The sequence below is a fragment of the Tachyglossus aculeatus genome, chromosome 24, assembly GCF_015852505.1.
Source record: "Tachyglossus aculeatus isolate mTacAcu1 chromosome 24, mTacAcu1.pri, whole genome shotgun sequence".
Taxonomy (NCBI): domain Eukaryota; kingdom Metazoa; phylum Chordata; class Mammalia; order Monotremata; family Tachyglossidae; genus Tachyglossus; species Tachyglossus aculeatus.
The window spans coordinates 29,039,706-29,067,204 of NC_052089.1; the positions used below are offsets into that span (position 1 = coordinate 29,039,706).

At 52.6% G+C, this 27,499-nt stretch overlaps 1 protein-coding gene across 1 annotated transcript; it reads right to left on the reverse strand.

Moving 5' to 3' along the window:
• Positions 1-13,038: 13,038 nt before the first annotated feature.
• On the reverse strand, positions 13,039-27,317 carry EVA1C (eva-1 homolog C). Its single transcript, XM_038766273.1, has 7 exons — positions 27,108-27,317; positions 25,028-25,151; positions 23,569-23,721; positions 20,002-20,145; positions 17,569-17,649; positions 15,527-15,616; positions 13,039-14,325 (listed from the first exon to the last, which is right to left on the reverse strand). The coding sequence occupies exons 1-7, from the start codon at positions 27,315-27,317 to the stop codon at positions 13,955-13,957; spliced, it is 1,173 nt and encodes a 390-aa protein (XP_038622201.1). The 3' UTR covers positions 13,039-13,954.
• Between the last annotated feature and the right edge of the window lie 182 nt (positions 27,318-27,499).

Below are 27,499 nucleotides of genomic sequence, written 5' to 3' on the forward strand. Positions count from 1 at the left end.
TCCCCCTCCTCCCCCTCTCCATCCCCCCGCCTTACCTCCTTCCCCTCCCCACAGCACCTGTATATACGTGTATATGTTTATACGTATTTATTACTATTTTATTTGTACATATTTATTCTATTTATTTTATTTTGTTAATATGTTTTGTTTTGTTGTCTGTCTCCCCCTTCTAGACTGTGAGCCCGCTGTTGGGTAGGGACCGTCTCTAGATGTTGCCGACTTGGACTTCCCAAGGGCTTAGTCCAGTGCTCTGCACACAGTAAGCGCTCAATAAATACAATTGAATGAATGAATGAATATGAGGAGGGCGGGCTTTGGAGGCCAGAGGGAGGATGAGGGTTTAGAGGAGCAAAGTGTGCAGGCTGGGTTGTAGTAGGAGAGTAGCGAGGAGAGGTTTCAGGGGCAAGATAATAATAATAATGTTGGTATTTGTTAAGCGCTTACTGTGTGCAAAGCACTGTTCTAAGTGCCGGGGTAGATACAAGTTGATCAGGTTGTCCCACGTGAGGCTCACGGTCTTAGTCCCCATTTTACAGATAGGGTAACTGAGGCACAGAGAAGTGAAGTGACTTGCCCAAAGTCACACAGCTGACAATTGGCAGAGCTGGGGTTTGAACCCACGACCTCTGGCTCCAAAGCCCGGGCTCTTTCCACTGAGCCACGCTGCTTCTCTTAGATGATTGATTATTTGAAAGGACAGTGGTCCAGATACAGTAAGCACTCAAATACGATTGAAGAATTGATTGATTGATAAATACAATTGATTGATTGATTGATTGTCTAAATTCGACAACAGTTACCACTAGGGGTCGCCAGCCCCTAAGGCGCATCGATTTGCCTCATTCATTCATTCATTCATTCATTCATTCAATCGTATTTATTGAGCGCTTACTGTGTGCAGAGCACTGGACTAAGCGCTTGGCTCCCTCCCCGTGTTAGAAAACGCAGGCGATCACGCGCTCAGATGTAGAGCGGCAGCGTGGCTCAGTGGAAAGAGCCCGGGCTTTGGAGTCAGAGGTCCCAAGCACTTAGTCCAGTGCTCTGCACACAGTAAGCGCTCAATAAATACGATTGAATGAATGAATGAATGAAAGGTCATGGTTCAAATCCCGGCTCCGCCCCTTGTCAGCTGTGGGACTTTGGGCAAGTCACTTCACTTCTCTGGGCCTCAGTGCCCTCATCTGTAAAATGGGGATTAAGACTGTGAGCCCCCCGTGGGACAACCTCATCACCTTACTTATTTTACTTGTACATATCTATTCTATTTTATTTTGTTAATATGTTTTGTTTTGTTGTCTGTCTCCCCCTTCTAGACTGTGAGCCCACTGTTGGGTAGGGACTGTCTCTAGATGTTCCCAACTTGTACTTCCCAAGCACTTAGTACAGTGCTCTGCACACGGTAAGCGCTCAATAAATACGATTGATTGATGGTAACCTCCCCAGCGCTTAGAACAGTGCTTCTAGACCATGAGCCCTCTCGGGTAAGGACCGTCTCTATATGTTGCCAACTTGTACTTCCCAAGCGCTTAGTACAGTGCTCTGCACACAGTAAGCGCTCAATAAATACGATTGAATTGAATTGAAATGCTTTGCACAAAGTAAGCGCTTAATAAATGCTATCATTATTATTATTATGTAGAAAATGAAATTTAGCTTGTTTTTGATAAGAACTTGAATTGACGTAGCATGCCATTTCTTCTGAACCTCCTTCACCTCGATTTGTGTCATTTTAAGATAATAATAATAATAATAATAATAATTTTGGTATTTGTTAAGGGCTTACTATGTGTCAAGTACCGTTCTAAGCGCTGGGGGAGATACAAGGTAATTAGATTGCCCCACGTGAGGCTCACAGTCTTCATCCCCATTTTACAGATGAGGTAACCGAGGCACAGAGAAGGTAAGTGACTTGCCCAAAGTCATACAGCTGTTAAGTGGCAGAGCCGGGATTAGAACCCATGATCTCTGACTCCCAAGCCCACGCTCTTTCCACTGAGCCCCGCTGCTTCTCTAGATAGAGAGGAAGATGTCAACCCTATCTTACCGATGAGGGACCTGGGGGCCAGAGGGGTGAAGTGGCTTAGCCACGGTCCTACGGCAGGAAAGTGGCAGAACTGGGTTTAGAAGGCGGATCCTCTGATTCCCAGGCCTGTGCTCTTGCCGCTAGGCCACCATACCGCTTCCCAGTTTGGGATCGCGCCTGGTTTTTGGCCAGAAATTCATCGGTCCTGGACCCAGCAGCAGCGTGGCTCAGTGGAAAGAGCCCGGGCTTTGGAGTCAGAGGTCCCAAGCGCTTAGTCCGTGCTCTGCACACAGTAAACACTCAATAAATACGATTGAATGAATGAATGAATGAAAGGTCATAGGTTCAAATCCCAGCTCCGCCCCTTGTCAGCTGTGGGACTTTGGGCAAGCCACTTCACTTCTCTGGGCCTCAGAGCCCTCATCTGTAAAATGGGGATTAAGACTGTGAGCCCCCCGTGGGACAACCTCATCACCTTATTTATTTTACTTGTACATATCTATTCTATTTATTTTATTTTGTTAATATGTTTCGTTGTCTGTCTCCCCCTTCTAGACCGTGAGCCCACTGTTGGGTAGGGACCGTCTCTATATATTCCCAACTTGTACTTCCCAAGCGCTTAGTACAGTGCTGTGCACACAGTAAGCGCTCAATAAATACGATTGATTGATTGATTGATTGACCCCTGCTGGGTAAGGTTGCTCTGGCTCAAAAATGTTTTCCGATAGCCGTGAGGACGAACGTGATCCGAGGTCCGTCTTGAGCCCAACACTGCTGCAGTAGGCCAAGAACTAGAGGTCAGGGGCAGGGATGGTCGGGACAGAGGGATACCTTCTGTCTAAGACGGGAGAACAGCCCACGGGAGAAGGCTGGGGCTCTCGCAGCCTGATTTCTGCTGCTGGTCATTTCAGTGCTCCTCTTCCTTCTCTTCCTTGCCCCTTTCCTTCTTCCCCCTTATCATCCTCCTCCTCCTTCCTCTCTTTCCCTCCATCTTCCCCACCCCACTCCTCCTCCTCCTCCTCCTCCTCCTCAGCCACTAAGCGTTGTTAATAATAATAATTATGGTATTTGTTAAGTGCTTACTATGTGTAGAGCACTGGGGGGATACGAGGTGATCAGGTTGTCCCACGGGGGACTCACAATCTTAATCCCCGTTTTCCAGATGAGGTAACTGAGGCACAGAGAAGTTAAGTGACCTGCCCAAAGCCACACAGCTGACAATTGGCGGAGCCGGGATTTGAACCCATGACCTCTGACTCCAAAGCCCGGGCTCTGTCCATTGAGCCACGCCGCTTCTCAATGCTGAGAGTCCCCAGTGGGCATGTGGTGTGAAACTATTTTGTGGTTGCAATTGTGTGGACCGTTTGGACCCTAGACTGTGAGCCCGTTGTTGGGTAGGGACCGTCTCTATATGTTGTCAACTTGGACTTCCCAAGCGCTTAGTACAGTGCTCTGCACACAGTAAGCGCTCAATAAATACGATTGATTGAATGAATGAATGAATTTGGGCTGCTAGACTTCTATCTTCTCCATTTAAGGGAGTGTAAAATGCCCAGCCAAACCCTCTCGTTCAGCATTGTCTGGCACCTGGTCCATCAGATGCTTCTGGGCTCCAAACTTGACTCCTTTGGGCCTTTCTCAAGGCTTCCACAGACCCCTTTTTATTTTTCAAATGGTATTGATTCAAGAGCTTTGTGCTAAGCACCAAGGCAGGTTCAGGATAATCAGAAGCGGTGCGACGGCCTAATGGAAACAGCACAGGCCTGGGAATCAAGGGGCTCAATCTGAGAGAGAAAGCAGGTATTATTTTACCGATGAGGAAAATGAGGCCCAGAGAGTTTAGGTGCTTTCCCAGCTTCCAGTCCGCAAGATCATGCTGCCTCCTGACCCCTCTAATCCCTTTGGCTGAACCTTAATATTTGTTAAGTGTGGCGGCCATCTGGAATGAGAGGAAGGGACGAATCCTGGAAATGCGGAAGAACCGACAGGATTGGGCGGCGGACCGAATGTGGGGGTTGAAAGAGAGCGAGGAGTCAAGGTTAATGCCGAGGTGATGCTCTTGAGGAGTGGAGATGATGGTGGTGTTGACTGCGTTGGAAAAGTTGAGGAGAGGATTTGGCCAGGAAGATGTGGAATTGAATGGAATCGATCGTATTTGAATGCTTACCGTGTACAGAGCACTATATAAGCGCTTGGGAGAGTACAGTGTATTAGAGTTGGTAGAGGGTGTCTACCAATGAGCTTACAGTGTAGAGGGGAAGATATGTCAATATAAATTAATAAATTGCAAATATGTATGTAAGTGCTGTGGGGCCAAGGGAGGGGTGAATTAAAGTATTAATTTAAATTAGAATTAAATGAATTAAATTAGAGAAGCAGTGTGGCTCAGTGGAAAGAGCGTGGGCTTTGGAGTCAGAGGTCAATCAATCAATCAATCAATCGTATTTATTGAGTGCTTACTGTGTGCAGAGCACTGTACTAAGCGCTTGGGAAGTACAAGTTGGCAACATATAGAGACAGTCCCTACCCAACAGCGGGCTCACAGTCTAAAAGGGGAGTCTAAAAGGTCATGGGTTCAAATCCTGGCTCCGCCAATTGTCAGCTGTGTGACGTTGGGCAAGTCACTTAACTTCTCTGGGCCTCAGTTACCTCATCTGGAAAATGGGGATGAAGACTGTGAGCCCCCCGTGGGACAACCTGATCACCTTGTAACCTCCCCAGCACTTGGAACAGTCCTTTGCACATAGTAAGTGCTTAATAAATGCCATCATTATTATTATTATTATAAGCGCTTGGGAGAGTACAATATAATGGAGTTGGTAGAGGGTGTCTACCAATGAGCTTACAGTCTAGAGGGTAAGACACATCAATATAAATTAATAAATTGCAAATATGTATATAAGTGCTGTGGGGCTGAGGGAGGGGTGAATTAAAGGCAGGACATCCAAGTGCATGGGTGACACAGAAACAAGTGGGAGAAGAGAAAATGAGGGCTTAGGGAGTTGCGGGCACGTGGAGCTTGAGCGAAACGTCGAAATAGAGATTCCGGAGATGGAGTGAGTTCGGGGCTGGCGAGGTAGATTTGGGAGACGTTGGGTCGGGGGCAGTGGCCGAAACGGGATGGGATGGGAGCGGGATTGGGAAATTGAGAAGAGGTAAGGACCCAGGAAAGAGCCTTGTGGGATATCCACAAGTAAGGATTGAGACGCCGAGAAAATGCAGGGGAAAAAAGCCAAGGAGAATCGGGCTGGCAGGCAGGAGGAGCAGGAGAGGAGGGTGTCCAAGCTCTTCCCCGGTTGACGGTGCGCTTCCCGATCCAGCCCCTGGCTCACCTGGGACCGGCGCCCAGGCCAGGCTGCTCTGTGCAATGGCCCCACCCAGCCTGTGCTTGCGTGGCCAATCAATCAATCAATCGTATTTATTGAGCGCTTACTGTGCAGAGCACTGTACTAAGCGCTTGGGAAGTACAAGTTGGCAACATATAGAGACAGTCCCTACCCAACAGTGGGCTCACAGTCTAGAAGGGGGAGACGGAGAATAAAACCAAACATACTAACAAAATAAAATGAATAGATATGTACAAGTGAAGTAAATAGAGTAATAAATATGTACAAACATATATACATGTGCTGTGGGGAAGGGAAGGAGGTAATCAATCAATCGTATTTATTGAGCACTTACTGTGTGCAGAGGACTGTACTAAGCGCTTGGGAAGTACAAGTTGGCAACATATAGAGACAGTCGTGCGTATGGCTGCGTGGGCACCTAAGCGTGCCAAACCAGCACCTCTTGAAAACTCCTTTCCCATCTATTAAGGATTTCTGGAGAAGCCACTGTGGCAATCAGAGCCTTTAAGTTCGTTTAGGCCCCAAGAGACTGTTGTCATTGGCCGCGATTCTCCGTCCCACAGGCATTAAGAGAAATGGCTTCCTGGTTCCTCTGGCTTCTTCCTCCAAGAAGAAGGATCCCAACCTCGACTATGCATTCATCCACTTGGGAACATTCCTTGCCCGGCCGGTTTGGGGCAGGGAGAATTGACGCCTGAGCATTAACCAAATGAATACACTCCTACAGCTGGAACTCGGCCTCATCCGCCACGAAGCCGAGTGGACCCTTCGCGAAGGACTGAGTTCGAGCCACAAGGAAACACAACCAAATCATCGCCTCTCGGCTGCCGTCTCCTTGATTACGCACGATACCGTGAGAGCGAATGTGGGGACGGAATGATCGGGAAATGCAGCGAATCGAGCCCCGAGATGCAAAAACCTCCCTTCTGTGTTGGCCTAACTTCAGTTCTTAATCCCAGGCCCGGCTCCTCGGGTTGGCGACGTTGGCCGAAGTTCTCAGAGGTTGCATTTTGTCCCGGTCTTCCTCCCCTCGGAGTTGCATTCTCGGGCCCAAGATGTTTGCTTACTTTCTCCAGCTCCGTGAGAGAGGCCATTGTGTGCTGGGGGCCCAGGGGCACAAGCCTGGCGGTGCCGAGAAACTGGCAGGCAAAGGGCAACCTCCGTCCTCCGCCTGGGACTAAAAACATCACTTCGGGAAGATGAAGGGGATCCGAGCGGGAGCGGCGGGTCCGGTTTAATGAAAGCACCTCCCGTCGCAGAGTCTTCCCTCCCGCCGGGTCGCCCTCCTATCCCCTGCTCTCCCTCTCCCTAACCACTGGCCGAACAAAGCAGCCAGATACAATAGGGGCATTATTCCGGCCAGTTCCAGTTTCTTGTTGTTCTGTTCGCCGTACCGCGCTGGAAGGAATCCCGTAAACTCGAAGCTGCTCTGAGTTTTCGTGATAAATTCACAAAATTCGAAACACGTTCGATGATCCGCTGGCGGAATCAGATGCTGGGATTGAATCCCCCTTAATGGCAGAGAATAGCTGGAAACAGAGGTTGATAAAGCAATTAAAGACATTGATATGCATATACGATCCCTGAATCAGAGCGGCTCTGAGCCCGGCTGAGACCCGGAGGAACGATTCCCCTCACGGAGATGGAAGGCCTCTGCCTCAGAAGGCCGTTTTCCCCGTCAGCCGCCCGGCGTTCCCGGCGGCGACCAGCTTCCCTTGTTAATGGGATGGGGCTGTTCCTTCGTCAGGTTCGTTTCTTCTTTCATCTGCCAGGTTTCCTGCCCTCTCGGGCTTGGGTTGTAGTTGCGACGCACCCTTTTCCCCAATTCCCATCCCTGGAAAGTGGATCCCGGCTGGCTACCCCGGAGTGGGTCTAGGCCCCGAGGGGACCACTCCTCTTCCCACTCCCAATTATCGGCATCCTCCACACTGGGAGATTCCCACCGGGCTGAGGGAAGAGATCAAATATTGCCTTACCTCGTGAGGTGGGGCCTCATGGGGCAGTGAAGTGTGGCAACATCTTCCCCCCGCCCTACCTCCTTCCCCTCCCCACAGCACCTGTATATACGTTTGTACAGATTTATTACTCCGTTTATTTTACTTGGACGTATTAACTATTCTATTTATTTTATTTTGTTAATAGGTTTTGTTTGGTTGTCTGTCTCCCCCTTCTGATAGTAATGTCTGTATTTTGTTAAGCGCTTACTATGCGCAAAGCACTGTTCTAAGTGCTGGGGAGGTTACAGGGTGATGGGAAGCAGCGTGGCTCAGTGGTAAGAGCCCGGGCTTGGGAGTCAGAGGTCGTGGGTTCAAATCCCGGCTCCGCCCCTTGTCAGCTGTGTGACTTTGGGCAAGTCGCTTCACTTCTCTGGGCCTCAGTTCCCTCATCTGTAAAATGGGGATGAAGACTGTGAGCCCCTCGTGGGACAACCTGATTACCTTGTATCTACCCCAGCGCTTAGAACAGTGCTTTGCACATAGTACGCGCTTAACAAATACCAACATTATTATTATTATTATCAGGTTGACCCACAATAAGCTCAATAAGCGCTCAATAAATACGATTGACTGATTGATCGAGCCGGGCCCGGGAGGGCAGGAGCCGGATTTTGATGGTGTGGGGCTTTTGGGGAAGCAGCGTGGCTCAGTGGAAAGAGCCCGGGCTTTGGAGTCAGGGGTCATGGGTTCGAATCCTGCTCCGCCACATGTCTGCTGTGTGACCTTGGGCAGGTCACTTAACTTCTCTGAGCCTCAGTGACGTCATCTGTAAAATGGGGATTGAGACCTGTATATATGTATATGTGTTTGTACATATGTATTACTCTATTTATTTATTTATTTTACTTGTACATATCTATTCTATTTATTTTATTTTGTTAATATGTTTGGTTTTGTTCTCTGTCTCCCCCTTCTAGACTGTGAGCCCGCTGTTGGGTGGGGACCGTCTCTATGTGTTGCCAACTTGGACTTCCCAGGCGCTTAGTCCAGTGCTCTGCACACAGTAAGCGCTCAATAAATATGATTGATTGCCAACTTGGACTTCCCAAGCGCTTAGTACAGTGCTGTGCACACGGTAAGCGCTCAATAAATACGATTGATTGATTGATTGATTGATTGAGACTGTGAGCCCGACACGGGACAACCTCATCACCTTGTATCCCCTCCCAGCGCTTAGAACAGTGCTTTGCACATAGTAAGCGCTTAACAAATACCATTATTGTTGTTATTGAGGTTTCCTTGTGCGTCTGTAAATCGGCGATCCAAAGGATTAAGGCCAGGGCTAGCGTCAGAGAGGGTGAGTTGCCTGACTTTCACAGAGGTGGTGGGTTTTCGCTGGTTTCGGCGTGTGAGCCCCAAAACGTGTCCTGTGGCCTTTCATCATCATCATCATCAATCGTATTTATTGAGCGCTTCCTATGTGCAGAGCACTGTACTAAGCGCTTGGGAAGTACAAATTGCTCATCCCCGAAGCGTGAGTCTGGTCAGCCCTGCGCTCCAACTATTATCCGGGGATGAGAGCGTTCGGTCCCTGCCCGGGAAACGGCATCGGGAGCGGACGCTTCCTGAACCCTTCCCACCTGGGACCCCGAGCCCTGCTGCCAGTCGGGGAAATGGGCCCCGGGTGCCCGAGCGCAGTCACCCAGCAGGAGCTGTTGCTTGTTTGCCCCGGTCACGGGCGGACGACGCGCTGGCACATTCAGCCCAAAAGAGCAAAACCTGCCGAACCGCTTTGGCCGCACAATGTGGCCTGAGCCGTTGACCTCACCCTCGGCCCTGGAAAAACAGGTCAGAAAGAACTACAGAAAGAGAGAGGAGAGTTTGAGAGCGGGAAGATGGCTAGCAGGGCACTAGAGCAAGAGGCAGAGAGCGTGACATGAGAGCAGAAGGATTAACTGTCCGGTGGCCATAATCGTCGCTCAACATTCCTGGGAATGCTAGCAGGCCACGGGGGCAGTTCGGTTCTGATTAACGGTATTTATTTGTTTATTTTAATGGTCTTTGTTACGAGCTTACTATATTTCTAGACTGTGAGCCCAGTGTTGGGTAGGGACCGTCTCTCTATGTTGCCAACTTGTACTTCCCAAGCGCTTAGTCCAGTGCTCTGCACACAGTAAGCGCTCAATAAATACGCTTGAATGAATGAATGAATAATAATAATGATGGCATTTATTAAGCGCTTATTATGTGCAAAGCTGGGGAAGTTACAAGGTGACCAGGTTGCCCCACGGGGGGCTCGCAGTCTTCATCCCCATTTTCCAGATGAGGTCACTGAGGCCCAGAGAAGTGAAGTGACTTGCCCAGAGTCACCCAGCTGACAATTGGCCGAGCCGGGTTTTGAACCCATGACCTCTGACTCCAAAGCCCGGGCTCTTTCCACTGAGCCACGCTGCTTCTCTAGAAGAAGATGTAGCAATATATATACATATATATATAAAATATGTATGTATACATTATTATCATCATCATCATCATCAATCGTATTTATATATTATTATATATGTTTATATATTATATATTTATATATTAAATATAACTATATGCCAGGAAATGTTTTAAGTGCTTTGGCAGACACAAGGTAATCAGATTGGACACGGTCCATGTCCCACGTGGGGCTCACAGTCTTCATCCCCATTTGCGGATGAGGGAACCGAAGCACAGAGAAGTGAAGTGACCTACCCAAAGTCACACAGTACACAAGTGTCGGAGCCAGGATTAGAACCCAGGTCCTTCTGAATCCCAAAGTGGGGGCACTATCCACTATGCTGCTTCTCATTTACTGAGCACTTTCTGTGTGCAGAACAATCCCCTGAGTGTGACGATGACATGGCCCCAGGATAGGCAACTGCCTAGGCAGATTCTCTAATAATAATAATAATAATTGTGGTGTTTGTTAAGCACTTACTATGTGCCCCTCTAGACTGTAATCTCATTGTGGACAGGGAATGTGGTCTGTTTATTATTGTGCTGTGCTCTCCCAAGTAACGACGGTATTTGTTAAGCGCTTACTATGTGCAAAGCACTGTTCTAAGTGCTGGGGGGATACAAGGTGATCAGGTGGTCCCACGTGGGGCTCACAATCTTAATCCCCATTTTCCAGATGAGGGAACTGAGGCCCAGAGAAGTGAAGTGACTTGCCCAAAGTCACACCGCTGACAAGTGGCGGAGCCAGGATTAGAACCCATGACCTCTGACTCCCAAACCTGTGCTCTTTCCACTGAGCCACACTGCTTCTCCACGTGGTTAATACAGTGCCCTGCACACCGTAAGCAACATGGTTCAGTGGAAAGAGCGTGGGCTTGGGAGTCGGAGGTTGTGGATTCTAATCCCGGCTCCACCACTTGTCAGCTGTGTGACCCTGGGCAAGTCACTTCACTTCTCTGTGCCTCAGTTACCTCATCTGTAATATGGGGATTAAGACTGTGAGCCCCACGTGACAACCTGATTACCTTGTATCTCCCCCAGTTATTAGAACAGTGCTTGGCACATAGAAAGAACTTAACCAATACCCCCATCATCATCATCATTATTATTATTATTATAAATATGACTGATTGACGGCACTGTACTTATTGCTAAGAGATTCTTTGAGCTTCTTGTGGTCATTTGTTAGGACAAAATTTGCACTGTGAAGTCGTGTCTTTCTCTGCTACACCTCTCTGACCACGAGCACCAGAAAATCAGGCCCCTGAAGGTTTTTCTCTGCTCCGTGTGTGGGACTGGTGACTTTGGTCTTCTCCCCGGGTTGTTCCCAAGCTTTCCCTTGGCTGGAAAAAAGAAGGAAACCACCACCTCCGTCTTCCTCCCTTGTAAAGAGTTTGACCCAGAGAGTCGAGAGTATTGAATATAGAAAGTTGGGTGAACTCCTCAGTTTTACTGTTAGGAAGTGACATTTTTCCTCCTTTTGTTCTGCTCCGTCCCCAGAGGGTGAACTCACAGTGTCCGAGACGTTGCACTCCGAAGCAGGAAGGCTGCATTTGAACCGAGATAAATTCCTGATTTTCTTTCTGGTTTGACCAAACTAGGACGTGTTTGGCCTCAAGCAGGATCAGGAGCCCTCCATAAAGCCTGGCCACAGAGACGTAGGAGTCCAAAAATAATAATAATAACAATTTGCTTCTTGCAGAGCACTTATATGTTTCCATAGCTCTTCCACATCAGTGATCCCGTTTTATGCCCTCAACATCCCTAAGAGGTAGTGAGAGGCTGATGCTAATATCCCCACTTTACAGATAAAGGACCCGAGACGAAGGGAAGCTAAGCGACTTGCCCGAGCAGGTCGAAGCCTGAACCAGGACTCGAACCCAAGCCTTTCCCAGCCCCGTGCTCTTTCCACTAGGCCCCAGTTGGGCTCACCAGACCTTGCTGAGCCAGAGGCCTCTGGTGCTCACATTCTTTTCTGGTCATGTCAATTGACATCTCTCAGAGAGAGTTTGACTCTCAGGCAATTCAGGTGTTTTCCCTTTTGTGTCCCTTTTCCACTTTGGACCTTTTTTACCCCCCAGAGGACGCAGCTGCTCAATCGGTCCCTCCAGATTCTGGTCGGTTTGGTTTTCTGAACGGGCCTGTCCCCACGTGACCCTCGTGGCCAGTGACGAGTGGGGTATGAGGTATTCGCCCTGCGTGGGAGGGGGCTTGCCCCACAGGGAGACGGGGGGGAAATTGACAGTATGGAAAGTGGCTTTGTGCCACTCAGGACCCCGGGCCAAGCCCGGATATGGCCTTCCAGGATCTGGGCTGGGCGGCCCGGTGCAGTTCCAGATAATGAAAGGAAGTTGAGTCCGAGGTACCGAGGCACGGTTGGGGAAGGAGGTCTCAGAGCCGAGCGGGACCCTGAGAGGAGCCCCGAGAGGCCAGACGGCCCAGGCCCCTGCCTAATCGGGCGACCCAGGAGACACAATTTGTTGTTGGCCCTTAAACTTCCCCTGTAGCTCCCAGGGGCAGGCTTTTTCATGGTTTTGTTCCTAGTGTCCAGCTGAATTCCCGGGGTCCGTGGGTCCACACGGGAGGTCAGGCCTTCACAGGCTCCTGGATATCAAGTCCCCTCCAGCCGTCTCTCGTCCAGGCCAAACCCTCCCGATTCCTTTAGAGAAATGAAAAATGAGTCCCGAGGGGATCGGTTCGGCCTTCTGGTGGTCCTCCTCTGCCAGCTCTCTGGTAGTCTGATGTTCTTGGTTAATTGCCGTGACCAGCACTGGGCCCAGGCCTCCCCGTGGGGGTCAGACCAAGGCCGAGAGTAGCAGACGGGTCACGGACTGACCCTTGATCCCCTCCTCTTGGCGTGCGTCCCGGCACCCTCGCGGCTTTTCCGATCTCGGCGCTCATTACCCTGCCGACTCTCGTTCAGCCTGCGGTCACCCGTGACCCCCAGCTCTTTTCTTTTTTGCCATCCTTCAGCTTAGCCGCCTCTGTCTTCCCCCGACTTTGGGATGAAAGCAGCACGGCCTAGTGGATAGAGGATGGGCCTGGGAATCAGAAGGACAAGGATTCTAATCCTAGCTCGGCCTCATGTCTGCTGTGTAACCTTGGGCAAGTCTCTTCACTTCTCCGGGCCTCGGTTCCCTCATCTGTAGAATGGGGATTAAGGTCATCAGCCCTGCTTGGGACAGGGACCGTATCCAACCCAGTTTTCCTGTATTCCCCCAGCACTTAGTGCGGTACCTGACACATAGTAAATGCTTAACAAATACCATTATTATCATCATTATTATTAATAAAACAGCTCCCTGAGCACCCTTCCTTGCCGATGGCCCTTAGGCACAGCTTCTTATCCCATTACTGTGGGGAAGTTTTCCAGCTTGTCTAATTTTGGCCTTCAGTGTGTTAGCAACACTCCATCCCCACCTTATATGCGTCTCTGCAAACTGGATTTCAAAGTTTGATTCCCCCTTGGAGGGAAGAGTCCACGAGGTCTGTCAGCCCCGGGGTCAGGGGGCACACAACCACGCTGCCTCTGCCCTTGGGAAAGGCTCAGGTCCCCCACTCAGTCTAAGCTCCCCTGGGCCCCTGAATGTAGGACTCCGGGACCAGAACCAGACTGGATTCCCTCCGGCCGGCACCGGGCCATCATCGCCGTAGGGAGAGCTTCGGCGGAGGGTCGAGGGGAGTTGTAGAGCGCACTGGCGGAGGAGCCATGCAGGAGGCCCGCGGTGGTAGCAGGATGGTGGTAGGGGTGGCCCAGGAGTGGCCAAGGGCTTTGCGGTCAAGCCCGGGAACAGGGAGAGGAGGTTTCCCGTGGGCCAGAGCCAAGGAAGCAGGCGAGCCTCTCGGTGCCGGTCTCGGACTCGGTTTCCAGTGGGCACGGCTGGACTCGAGGAAGTTTGAGGAATCTGACCTTCATGCCCACGCGGCACCTCCAGAAGTAGGGCAATCGAGGGCCTGAAAGGAGCCTCGTGGCGGCCAGCAGGGAGATTCCCCCAGGGAGTTTTCCCTGGTCTCACTGGGCTCTGGGGTCAGACCAGCCGGGGCGACCTTTTATTATCCATCTCGGCTCACGTACATTCTGGACGCTGTGGATTTTCCTTCACAGAAGGCACCAGTGGGACCCCCGCCTCCTCCCCGCTTCCCCCAGCGAGAGCGTTCAGCGGTCAGTAGTCCGGGCCCAGGTTCCTCGGCGGGGAGGTGTCCAAGCCACTGCTCAGCCATATCTCCTGGATGATCTGGTCCCGCCACTCCAGCCTCTCGGCCAGGTCGGCCGCTTCCGCGGCTCCGCGGGGCGGATGGGGCGACCGGTGGAAATCGGGCCATTCGTCCGGGAAGTCGGAGCCTGAGGAGTCGTCCTCTTCGTCGCCGCTGCCCTCCCGCGCCCCGCCGCTCTCCAGCATCAGGGGCTCTTGGGCGGGCTGCAGTTCTCGGCAGTCCTTGGGGCACGACCCGCGGGCCACCACCGCGCCCAACGTGACGACCAACCCGACGCAGACGCTGGACACGAACAGCAGGGCCGCCCTTTCGGGGTGTGCTTGGAGGCGGGGCAGAAACACAGACACCCCAGTTAAACGCCGGCAGGGCCCAGGACTCCGGCCCGCAGAAACATCCTAAGATATTTGGGGGTGAGGTCGCCCAGCCCGGTCTCAGCCCCCCAGCTCAAGGTGTGACAAGCTTCCTAGGAGAAAAAGGGCAAAAGATTTTGCTGACGGGGCTAGGGACGGGAGGGCTAGGGACCCTGCCTGCCTGTCGGACTTTCTGCCGGTCAACCGACCGGACCCCCCATCCCGGTCGAGATCTTTAGCTCAGAGTTCCCCGCCGCCCCCACCTGCCTTTGTTTCCACCTGGAGAAGCAGCGCTGGCTAATGGATAGAGCACGGGACTGGGAATCAGAAGGACCCGGCTTCTAATCCGGGCTCTGCCGCTTGTCTACCTTTTGACCTTGGACAAGTCACTTCATTTCTCTGTGCCTCTGTTCCCTCATCTGTAAAATGGGGATTAAGACTGTGAGCCCCTTAGGGGACAGGGACCGTGTCCAACCTATCTTGGATCTACCCCGGTGCTTAGAACGGTGCATGGCACATAGTAAGCGCTTAACAGATACCATAAAAAAAAAAGACTTCTTGGGACAGCACTGAGTTTGGGATAGTGCTTTGCACATAGTAAGCGCTTAACAAATGCCAACATTATTATTATTTAAAATGCTCTCCTGCAAATGGTCTGGGGTTCTGATCTCACCCCCTCCAAGTTCACCTCCAAATTGATTTTGGCTCTAGCCCAACTCCCGACAGATAGATGATGGCCGATTTGATCCGTAGGACTAAGGAGAACACGCTAATGTTTGTACAGCCTCTTTCGATGGCCAAAGGGACCGGTAGCCTTGAAGAACTGCGATTCGAGCTCCGAGGGGAGGAGAAGGGGCGATGTTGCTTCTCAGCCAAGCTGATGGGGGAACTTGGCCTGAGACCAGGAAGCTGAGTTGGCGTCCTGAAACCTATCTTTTCAGGAAAAGCCACCTCATCCTGGAGTGGGAAGCGGAAAAGACTCGAGGGAGATCCAGCCCCTGTTAAGAGGAGCCAAAGTCTCTGTCTCTTCCTCCTTCCTTGGGAAATAATCCTCCAGAGTTGGAGGGCTACCTAGCTACCTATCTACTTGTAGCCGCCTTCCAGAGGCAAACCTGGGCCCGCTCCTCACCCCAAGGCCCCAGCCTCTAAGCCGCCTGGCCGAAGACCTACCTCGAACGTAAGCAAACACAGCCAACGAGCTGCTGACGATGACGCCGTCCGTCTTCAGCCCTCGGGATCCTCCCGGCCCCAGCTTGGTGTCTGTTCCAGGAAAATCACGAGACGGGTCAGCTGCGAGTTCAGCCCTGAGCCCACAGGATCCCGGGGTCCACCAGCCAGGACCATGGCCCTACACAAACAGGTGACAGCCACCTATCCAGTTCTGTTGACTACAGAAAGCACTATGCCATGAGAGAGAAGGTTTTTTAAAAAATTAAACGAGGGGAGCCGTGGGCCTTGGCCCCAGTTCCCATACAGAGTCAAATATCCATCTGCCTCGAGATGTCTGATTCCGAATCCCAGTGTGGCCTGTCCCCGGTCACCCGCTCCTCCACTCCCCTCCTCGGCCTGGGCAGAACGCACCCGGGCACTGGGCGGTTCTCTGACCCGAAGCCGCTCCTGACCATGGGCCGTGCCCTGCAGGGGCCCGATGAAGTGGCCCATCGCCACCCAGTTGCCTTACGGCCGCTGGAACCTCAAAGCCCCTTCCCCTTTGTGCCCCCCAACTTCCCCCGCTTCCCCATGGGGAGACGGGGGCCGGGGCTCGGGCCTGGAGAAACTGGGCCAGAGCAGAAGAAGAGGACCTCACGGCTCCACCCGATCCGGGGCTAGGCCATTGGTGAGTAACCGAGTGGCCCAGCGTCTGAGGTTTTTGTTTGTTGGCTAGTTTGTTTTTGTTTTAATGGTATTCGTTAAGCGCTTACTACGTGTCAGGCACTCTAGCGTAGATGCGACCTAATCAGGTTGGACGCGATCTTAATCTCCATTTTACAGATGAATGAACGGAGGCACAGAGCAGTGAAGCGACACGTCCAAGGTCACACAGCAGACAAGCGGCGGAGCCACGATTAGAACCCAGGTCCTCCTGACTCCCAGGTTGGTGCTCTACCCACTAAGCCACGTTGTTTCTCTTTGGGCAAGGCTCTCCCTGTGTTCCCACTCTCTTCCTCCTCAGTTAAGGTACTATAAGATCCGGATGTGGGCCGCTCCCAGCTTCCGATGGAACTCGAGCGCTTAGTACAGTGCTCTGCAGACAGTAAGCGCTCAATAAATACAAGTGAATGAATGAACTTGAGGGATAGGGATAATAATAATAATAATAATTGTGGTACTTGTTAATCGCTTACTATGTGCCGGGCGCATAGATACAAGCGAGATACAAAGGTAGATACATGGTAATCAGGTTGGACTCAGTCCCTGTCCCACATGGGGCTCGCCATCTTAATACCCATTTTACAGATGAGGTAACTGAGGCCCAGAGAAGTGAAGTGACTTGCCCATGGTCCTCTGCCAGGAGCCTGCAGTTTCCAACAGGGACAATTACAGTTTCTGATCAAGGGCCTGGAATTTTGATTCCCGTCCCTTCTGGGGCCAGAGGGGTGGAGTTGTCCCTGTCAGGAGACCTCCCACGAACACCGATGGGGTTAATAATAATAATAATGACATTTATTAAGCGCTTACTATGTGCAAAGCACTGTTCTAAACACTGGGGAGTTTACAAGGTGATCAGGTTGTGCCACACGGGGCTCACAGTCTTAATCTCCATTTTACAGATGAGGGAACTGAGGCCCAGAGAAGTTAAGTGACATGCCCAAAGTCACACAGCCGACAAGTGGCGGAGCCGGGATTTGAACCCATGACCTCTGACTCCAAAGCCCAGGCTCTTCCCACTGAGCCATGCTGCTTCCATGCTGCTTGGGTTAGCCACCCAAGCCCACATCCCGCTGCTCCAGCCCCGGGGCTGCCTGCAGCTTTGGCTTCCCAGCTCCAGCTGGTCTCCCCTGTCCTCTTCCCATTTTCCCAGTGGGATATCCCCTCTTCCCCGGGTGGGCGCTCCTCACTAGGAGCTCGGTTTCAGGGAGCCTGGGAGTTGGGGACCTCCAGCCAAGCCTTGAGGCTCTCTCCCCCTAAGCTTATCTAGGACAGGCCCGGCTGGTCTATCGCCCTCAACCCCGGGAGAGAGATGCCGGTGGGAAGAAACAGAAAACTTTTACCGTAGTCACCTTCTTTCGGCTTCCAAGAAGGATTTAGCAGGGACACCATTGGATCGATAGCTGAAAGTATGTGCTTGGGAACTAAAAATGAAAAAGAAAGAATTTTCAGCAGTCACCTTTGACCACTTATAATGTGGCGCGGGGCATGAGAAAATGGTCACTTTCCAGCCCGGTGCGCGACTCCCCCTCCAACCATGGCAGTCCCCTGGGAAGCCAGGAACCGCCAGGCAGTGATACCGTGCTTCCCATTTGATTTTTAATAACTTTGAGCTTCCCTGAGCTCAACTGGGGCAGTGAAGGGAACAGATCTACCGACAGAGAGAGCTTCCTACTTTTAACAAAACCAGCTTCCGCCGGGCTTCTCCCAGCTCCTTCTGAAGGGAGAGACGAGGGAAGTTCTTCTGAGTCGGTGAAAGCGAAAGGCCCCAGTGAGAGGCTGGAAAGCGGCCCAGGGTCAAAAGCTCCAAAACAGGGCCTGGCCACTCTGGGTGGCCCATGCCAAGAGGAAGTCACCGCGGTGCCAGCTGAGTCTGACAGGATTAAACCCAGCTCCTGGAGTTCTTGGTCAAGTTAGTTTTTTCCCAGGGATCTGTGCCAGGGGGGCTTCCTTTTGGTGCCTCTGTGGGTAAAATCCCATCCATTCATTCAATCGTATTTATTAACACAGTGTGCAGAGCACTGTACTAAGCACTTAGGAGCGAGTACAGTAGAACAATAAACAGATACATTCCCTCTCTCTTCCTCTCTCTGCTCCCAACACTGGCTGCCATCCTAGGGTCACCCCCCGACGTAGGGACTGTCCTAAGTGCCTAGGACCTAAGAAATATCAGGCTGTGTGCTCCGCTCCTCCTCTCTTGGGCCTTTCTCGATTTTCCAGGTATCTGAGTCCGTGGGGAGTTGCAGGAGCGGGTGACGGGGCAGAGCAGGGAAGCGCTGCCCGCCTGCTGCCCGCCGCTCAGCCACGTCACCCACAGATCTGGCCTCATTCGGGGCCCTGCCTTCAACCAGTGGGGGAATTCCAAAAATGCCAAGACTCTCGCTTTGTCATCTGCGCTGCTGAAAAGCCGCCAGCCGTGCGTTGGCACTCAGGTTGACAGGAAAGAGATGGCTGGCCGGGGGGAAGCATTCTGGTGCCGAGCCCCGCGCGCCAGATTCCTCTGTGCCATCCGGGCCTACTTCCCACGGGGGCCGCTCAGCTGCCTGGCACGGCTGCCCGGGCGGTCACCTGCCCCGCAGGGAAATTCTGGGTTATGGCTGCTTAGTCCAGGCCCCTCTGGTTCCTGGGGCGGGGTTTGGTCCCGCTGAATGCCATCACCGGAACGAAGCCGGAAGGCCCCGGGCATCGTCCCCAGAGGGGCAGGGAAGAGGGGCCCCTCCCTGGAGGTGGACAGGAGGGTGAAGAGCCGGGCTGCATCTCTAACTGAAGTCCGGAGCGTGCGCTTAGGCAACGGAGCCAGATTGGGGGTCCTGGGGAGGCCAGGAAATCCAAATTCTGGGGGAGGATTTGACTGAGAACCGGCTGGAAACAGGGAGGGGCCCGGTGGTTTTGGATCCCAAGACGCAATCTGATTGGCGAGGGCATTTAGAGCCATTTTTAGAACGGGAGAAATTAGGAAGGTAGAGATCTGCGGCATTCCCTTTGATGAGCTCCCGATGCATTCCATTAAGTCGTTTCAAGATTAAATCAAGGTGTGAAAACCCCAGCCCCTCCGTTCTCCTTCCGGGACGCTCCAGGGAGCAGAACAAACTCTGTCTGGATCCATTTAGAGACACCCATTTAGATCCATTGATCAGTGTTAGCGTTCCTCACCGTGCAGATCGACTTGCTGCTGGCTGTAGAAAGAGTCAGCCAGTTTGGGAATAAATGCGATACTGTGGAGTGACATGGATGGAAACAAAGCTCTGTTTAGCTCTCTGGATGTAGCAATAACATTTAGAGGCTCCTAAGTAGAGGCTGATTAACATCACCCTACTCGGCCAACATTCATTTCACCTCCATTGACTTGTCCTGTCGCGCGATGCCAATCAGATTGGTCTGAGGCTTTTAAAAACGTCCCGACTAAAGATAGCCTACCGCTTATCTGATGCGAGCGTAATAAACAGGGTGGCATAAGATGGAGAAGCAGTGCCACAGTGAGAGGGGTGACAGAAAGCATTTGAGTTGTGCATTGGTTTGGCTCCGGTCCAGACGAATTCTGTAAGCATAGGACCGATTAATTCTATTCGTTCATTTGTGTTTACTCGGGAGTCTACTGCACGCAGGGCACTATACTGAGCTTCTACGGGGGGCTGAATGCCTGCTGTGGTCAGAACACTGTACTGGACGTCTGTAGTGGAATAGAGCACTGAACTGGGTGCCGACTGTGGGCAGAGGACCACTCTTTCCACCCCAACCCCGAGGAGTGAAACGGAGAATTGGCGATTTATTCTTACCGCAAGCATAGCCCACGGTGAGGTACTTCTTCACTCCCGGCAGACACGGGTTTCCGAACTGGTGATCGCTCACCATGATTTTGCATCTCTGTTTACCGTAGCACCTCTGAGACAACACTTTTAAGGCCGAGTAAGATAAACAATCTGGAAGGGAGAAGACATTTGGGGATATCATCATCATCGTCAGTGGTGTTTATTTAGAGCTTATTATATGCAGAGCACCGTACTGAGTGCTTGGGAGAGCTCAATACAGCAGGTTCGGCATTCAAGTTCCCTGCCCACAATGAGCTTACTGTCTAGAAGGGAAGACGGACATTTATATAAGTACATAAGCAGGTTCGGCATTCAAGTTCCCTGCCCACAGTGAGCTTACTGTCTAGCAGGGAAGACAGACATTTATATAAGTACATAATTTATAATGTATAATTTATAGATATGTACAAGTGCTGTGGGGTTGAAGGCGGGGCGGATTTCAGATGCTTAAAGGTCACAGATCTGAGGGCCTAGACGCAGAAGGGAGAGGGAGCCGGGAAAAAGAAAGCTTAATCGGGCAAGGCCTCTTGGAGGAGATGTGACTTTAATAAGGCTTTGAAGGAGAGGAGAGTGGTGGTCTGGCATATATGGATGGAGCGGGAGTTCCAGACTAGAGGGAGGATGTGGGAAAGGGGTCGATGGAGAGATAGGCGAGATGGGGCCCAGTGAATAATAAGTTGAGCGTGTGAACTGGGCTGTAGTAGATCAGTGAGGTGAGGTAGGAGGGGGTGAGCTGATTAAGTGCTTTAAAGCCAATAGTAAGGGTCTCAGTCTGTGCGTGTCATGTGAAGTTGTTTGCCCCAGGACAGACGGGCTCCAGTCTACAGCTGCTTCATAAAGCCGCTCACCATCACCAATCGGCTGGGTGGCGACCCGTCAAGAGGTTAAACGTGCACGAGTTTGGCCCCGGCCCACAGCAGGCCCTCTCAGCTGGGTTTTGAAATGCACCGGGGGCAAAGGCTGGGAGGCGGGGGGCAACGAAGGGGTCCAGAATGCAAGATGTGAAAATGACAGGGATGTGGGGGGTTTTTTGCAGTAAGGCAAGGGGCTGGATAGCGTGGCTCTGTGGAAAGAGCCCGGGCTTGGGAGTCAGAGGTCATGGGTTCTAATCCCAGCTCGGCCACATGTGTGTTGTGTGACCTTGGGCGAGTCACTTAACCTCTCTGAGCCTCAGTGACCTCATCTGTAAAATGAGGATTAAGACTGTGAGCCCCACGTGGGACAACCTGATCACCTTGTATCCCCCCCAGCGCTTAGAACAGTGCTATGCACATGGTAAACGCTTAACAAATGCCATCATTATTAGACGGATGGATGGATGGCCATCTCATAGAATAGAGGTGTTGGACAGAAAGAGGCAGGATCCACCATCCGGCTGGAGCCGAGGTGCCGCCAGCTTCCTCAAGGTTCTTCCTCAACCGCCGCTGGCTGTGACCAGAGTATCTCAGCCTCTTGCGCCGTTGGCTCAGACCCCAAAAGGGGGTGTTGGAGCATGGCTGTGCCCCTCTTCCTCCCTGCCCTGAGCCTCAGAGTGCTTTCTGGGCCATCGAGCACGGCGGCCACCAAGCCCCGTGCTCGCTCTCCAGAGTCCCACATTGTAGCCTGCGCCCCTTTGGGATCCCATTTCCCAACCAGGGTGAGTCGGATGGTGGGGGAATTCACCCCTTCTTAATGGCCCCATGCACAGCTCTATGACGCATCGAGGCCTTCTGTTCCAAGGAAACAGGAACTCAGGGTCTCCAGCTTCAGGGGAGTCCTGGCCCTCACGCGCCAGGCTGCTACTGGCTGGGTGAATCCCTCTGTTGCCTGAGGGGCGGGCACCTGGCTCCCGAGCCAGCAAATAATAATAAGAAGAATAATAATGGTGTTTATAGCTTACTATGTGCCAGGCACTGTTTTAAGTGCTGGGGTAGATGCAAGATAATCGGGTTGGACACACATGGGGCTCATGGGGCTTAATCCCCATTTTACAGGGAACCGAGGCACAGAGAATAGTAATAATAATGGCATTTATTAAGCGCTTACTATTGCAAAGCACTGTTCTAAGCGCTGGGGAGGTTACAAGGTGATCAGGTTGTCCCACGGGGGGCTCACAGTCTTAATCCCCATTTTACAGATGAGGTCCCCGAGGCACAGAGAAGTTAAGTGACTTGCGCACAGCAGGCAGGTAGGAGAGCTCGAAATAGAAACCAGGTCCTTCTGAGTCCCAGAGCCGTGCTCCACCACTGGGCCACACTGCTTCCATACCCGGGGCACCGGCCGGGGGCAGCGGACCACGCTCAACCCATGGGGCGTAGCGCGTTTCCTGCTCTCCCGGTGCAAGGCCAAATTTTCTGCCGGGGCATCCGCCTTTCCACACCCAAAAACCCGCTGGCAGACATATCTAATTCCTGCGTGCCCGCTACCTGCACCCCAGTCCACCCCATCGCTCGGGGCACCCGGTGCCCATTGAGAATCAGATGGCAGCCAGCGGGGAACCAGCCGGGAACTGGCCAGAGTCAATTGGAGCCGATGGAGAGCCGGCCAGGTGCCAGCCTTTCCTCTATCATCATCATCATCAATCGTATTCACTGAGCGCTTACTATGTGCAGAGCACTGTACTAAGCACTTGGGAAGTACAAATTGGCAACATATAGAGACAGTCCCTACCCAACAGTGGGCTCACAGTCTAAAAGGGGAAGACAGAGAACAAAACCAAACATACTAACAAAATAAAATAAATAGAATAGATATGTACAAGTAAAATAAATAAATAAATAAATAGAGTAATAAATATGTACAAACATATATACATATATACAGGTGCTGTGGGGAAGGAAAGGAGGTAAGAAGGGGGGATGGAGAGAGGGACGAGGGGGAGAGGAAGGCAGGGGCTCAGTCTGGGAAGGCCTCCTGGAGGAGGTGAGCTCTCAATAGGGCCTTGAAGGGAGGAAGAGAGCTAGCTTGCTTGGCGGATGGGCAGAGGGAGGGCATTCCAGGCCCGGGGGATGACGTGGGCCGGGGGTCGATGGCGGGACAGGCGAGAACGAGGTACGGTGAGGAGATTAGTGACGGAGGAGCGGAGGGTGCGGGCTGGGCTGGAGAAGGAGAGAAGGGAGGTGAGGTAGGAGGGGGTGAGGGGATGGACAGCCTTGAAGCCCAGGGTGAGGAGTTTCTGCCTGATATTACAGTGTACTCTCCCAAGCACTTGGTACGGTGCTCTGCACACAGTAAGTGCTCAGTAAATATGATTAATTGTTGATCCGAGCTTCTGCCACCGTTCAGCCCTCCTAGTTGCATCGCGTCACTGACGCTTTCCAGGCTGCGGTGGGCCACGACTTTCTCCTTCGACGGCTCAGTTGGGTCCCGGGGCCACCTGCCCCTCTTGCCCCGAAGGGCCTCTCCGGCTCCCGCTTCCCACCCTGACGCACCCTGTGCTGGAGGGAGCTGACCGCACAAGGTCATCGCCGATGGCCAGGCCCCACCCTGACCACAAAATCGGCTTCCCGCATTTCCGTTTCCAGGGAGCGTTTCCATCCGGCCCGCTGAACTTACCGAACTGAGGTGCGCGGCCCAAGGCCGACGAGCAGATGTCCGTCTCTTGGGCCGTGCGCCCAAAGGCGGCACTGTAGATGTTCAGAACCTTGGTCTCGTGGCAGTGGAGCTTCACCTCCTGGTCCTCACACGCCGTCTTGGTCTTGAATTCATCTGAAACAGAAATGAGTTGGACAGGGTGTCAGGAGGACCCACCCCCAGGGAGCTAGGGGAGCCGAGGGGCTGGGAGGAGAAAAGGGACAAAGACCCCAGAGTTTCCAGGGGTTGAAAAACCCAGGTAGCCAATTGCCCCCGGCCACATCCCGATGGGGGGGCTCCTTCCACATACACCAGCCTCCTCCCCTACGGGAGAAGCAAGTGGGGATAATGGATCTGCAGGAAGCAAAATCGGAATGGGCGATTCGCTTGTATCCGTTCCAGCGCTTAGTACGGTGCCTGGCACATAGTAAATGCTTGGTGTCTCTTGGAAACAGGCAACCAGAGTCTTTATCGTCCGCAACCGATGTCAGATACGTATTATCTGATTAATCGTATTTATTGAGCACTTTATGCGGGCAGAACGTTGATCTGAGTGCTTGGGATAGTACATTATAATACAATATCCGCACAATCAGGGCGAACATTAGGGACATTAGAAGGCTTGAGAAAAGCTCAAAGGTGGGCTCAGTGGGCCATTCTGGGATACTGGGGGACTGCCAGGGGTGCTGGATGGTCCACTCTGGGTCGCTAGGCGATGGTCGAAGATGGAGAAAGGAAAATCAGGAGTGTGGCACGGTCCTTGCTGGGTGACAGTCAAGGATGGAGAAGGGAAAATCAGGAATGTGGGATGGTCCATGCTGGATCTCTAGGAGACAGGCTAGGTTGGAAATAGGAGAGTCGGGGGTGTTGGATGGTCCATGCTGACAAGTCAGGGGTGTTGGATGATCCTTGCTCAGTAGCCAGGAAACAGTCAAAGATGGAGAAGGGAGTGTCAGAGGTGTTAGCTGGTCCATGCGGGGTCAATAGGAGACAGTCAAGGACGGCCGAGGGAGAGTCCGGGGTTTTGGATGATCTATGTTTGTGAGTCATGGGGCTTGGATGGTCCTTACTCAGTTGCTAGGGGACAGTGAAGGATGGGAGTCAGGGATGTGGGATGGTCCATAATGGGTTGTTGGGGTCAGAGGGATGAGTTGGCGACCCTTGCACCCTCAGAAGCCCACAATGCCATGCATGGGAAGATGCCATGACCCTACATCCCCAACATGGCCTACTGAGCCCAACAGGTCTCCAACCCCTGAGATTTGTGCACACACACACGCACGCACGCACAGACAGGGAGACACATGCACGTGCCCACATGACGATGATGGCATTTGCCATCATCATCATCACATGTACACGCATGTGCACACGCCCAAACAGACACAGACACACACAGACACACACACACACTCCCACTCGCCGGTGGTCAGCCACTCACCAGGCTTGCATTTGAAGGAGACCAGAAGGGACTTGGCCACGCCTGGGCAAGCGTCCGGTCCGAAGAGGCGGCTGTTGACGGGCAACTGGCAGGCCCTCCGGTCCTGGCACTCGTCCAGCACTTTCTGAAAGAGTGGGCAAGAACGGGCAGGCCTGAGCCACGGCTCCAGTGTCCCCCCGGAGCAGCGCCCGGTGGCAGTGGCTCACGGACCCCGGAATTCGGAGCCAGCAGCCTGCCATCAGAGCGGGCTCTCCCTCGGCCCGTGAGCCCGTGCCAGTGATCACCACGGGGGTTCCTGCCCCAACACCGGTGCGAGCGGGGCCCAGCCCAGAAAACGTCCTTCTCTGTAGCCAAAGTGGAACTGTGGTCGCGGTGGCCCGGGGTCGCGGGCTAGGTGAGTCTTTCCGAGTAGAGCCAGGCACTGGGCGGGTGGGCGCTCTGCTCACGTAGCGGCGACGGGCCGGAGTCCCCTCGCTTGCCGCTGAGCCCCAGTTGACTCACCAAAACCAGCTCGGCATGTCTTTGCCCGGCACGGGCCACGGCGTGTCTCTGCTCCTTGGGCCTGAGCCCGCCCGGTTTCTCAGGCAGAAACTCCTCACCCTGGGCTTCAAGGCTGTCCATCACCTCGCCCCCACCTACCTCACCTCCCTTCTCTCCTTCTACAGCCCAGTCCGCACCCTCCGCTCCTCCACCGCTGATCTCCTCACCGTACCTCGTTCTCGCCTGTCCCGCCATCGACCCCCGGGCCACGTCATCCCCCGGGCCTGGAATGCCCTCCCTCTGCCCTCCCTTCAAGGCCCTGCTGAGAGCTCACCTCCTCCAGGAGGCCTTCCCAGACTGAGCCCCTTCCTTCCTCTCCCCCTCGTCCCCCTCTCCATCCCCCCCATCTTACCTCCTTCCCTTCCCCACAGCACCTGTATATGTGTATATATATGTTTGTACATATTTATTACTCTATTTATTTATTTATTTATTTTACCTGTACATATCTATTCTATTTATTTTATTTTGTTAGTATGTTTGGTTTTGTTCTCTGTCTCCCCCTTTTAGACTGTGAGCCCACTGTTGGGTAGGGACTGTCTCTATATGTTGCCAACTTGGGCTTCCCAAGCGCTTAGTCCAGTGCTCTGCACACAGTAAGCGCTCAATAAATACTGTTGATTGATTGATTGAACTAAGTGCTGGGGAAGTCCAAGTTGGCAACATATAGAGACAGTCCCTACCCAACAGCGGGCTCACAGTCTAGAAGGGGGGAGACAGAGAACAAAACAAAACATATTAACAAAATAAAATAAATAGTATAAATATGTACAAATAAAATAATGCCCTCTCCCTTGCCCTCCCCGTCCCTCAGCTGCCCCCGGCAACCTGCCGGGACCCATTCTCAAGGCTGCAGGGGATTCATTCATTCATTCCATTGTATTTATTGCGCGCTTACTGTGTGCAGAGCGCTGGACTAAGCGCTTGGGAAGTCCATGTCGGCAACATATAGAGATGGTCCCTACCCGACAACGGGCTCACAGTCTAGAAGGGGGAGTCAGATAACAAAACACGTAGACAGGTGTCAAAAGGCGAGGGGGGCATGGATCCAGAAGCAGCATGATGTAATGGATAGAGCACGGGCCCGAGAGTCAGGAGGTCACGGGTTCTAATCCCGGCATTACCACTTGTTTACTGTGTGACCTTGGGCAAGTCACTTCACATCTATGGGCCTCAGTTCCCTCGTGTGTAAAATGGGGATTAAGACTGAGCCCAGCGTGGGACAGGGACTGTGTCCAACCCAATCAGCTTGTATCCACTCCAGTGCTTAGCACAGTGACTGGCACATAGTAAGTGCTTAATTCCCGTGATGATGATAACGATGATGATGATGATTATTATTATAGTTATATTAACTGTGAACTAATATATTAGTGTCCATGACCGTGAACTTCCTCAGGTCCGGTCTTTACCTCACAACCTGCTGCAGGAATGGAACTGTGCCCCCAGGCCCACAGATCTGCCCAAAGACACACACACACACACACACACACACACACAAACATACGTGCAGGCACGCCCACGCCACCGCTGACCATACCTGCAGGGTGGTGGGGGCCGCGCAGGCCGGCCCGCCGGCCCTCTCCGCGTCAGGTGGCCGAGAGTCACACCTCTCGGAGTCGGGCCCGTAGAAGGCCACCTGGACGCTGATGGAGGAGTGTCGTGGGCACTGCAGGCTCAGGCGGTCCCCGTCACACGCCAAGGCCGTGTGGTTCTGCAGCAGCTTGCTGAGGTAGCCTGGAACACACATCATCATAATAATAATGGCATTTATGAAGCGCTTACTATGTGCAAAGCACTGTCCTAAGCGCTGGGGAGGTTACAAGGTGATCAGGTTGTCCCACGGGGGGCTCACGGTCTTAATCCCCATTTGACAGATGAGGGAACTGAGGCCCAGAGAAGTGAAGTGACTTGCCCAAAGTCACGCAGCTG

What these genes read in the sequence shown, in the direction of transcription:
- EVA1C (XM_038766273.1), bottom strand. Translation starts at nt 27,317, where the DNA reads ATGTGTGTTCCAGGCTACCTCAGCAAGCTGCTGCAGAACCACACGGCC. An exon ending in CTCCTTCAAATGCAAGCCTG is followed by an intron (nt 23,722 to 25,027) that starts GTGAGTGGCTGA and finishes TTTCTGTTTCAG; the next exon opens with ATGAATTCAAGACCAAGACG. An exon ending in GGGCCGCGCACCTCAGTTCG is followed by an intron (nt 20,146 to 23,568) that starts GTAAGTTCAGCG and finishes TCTCCCTTCCAG; the next exon opens with ATTGTTTATCTTACTCGGCC.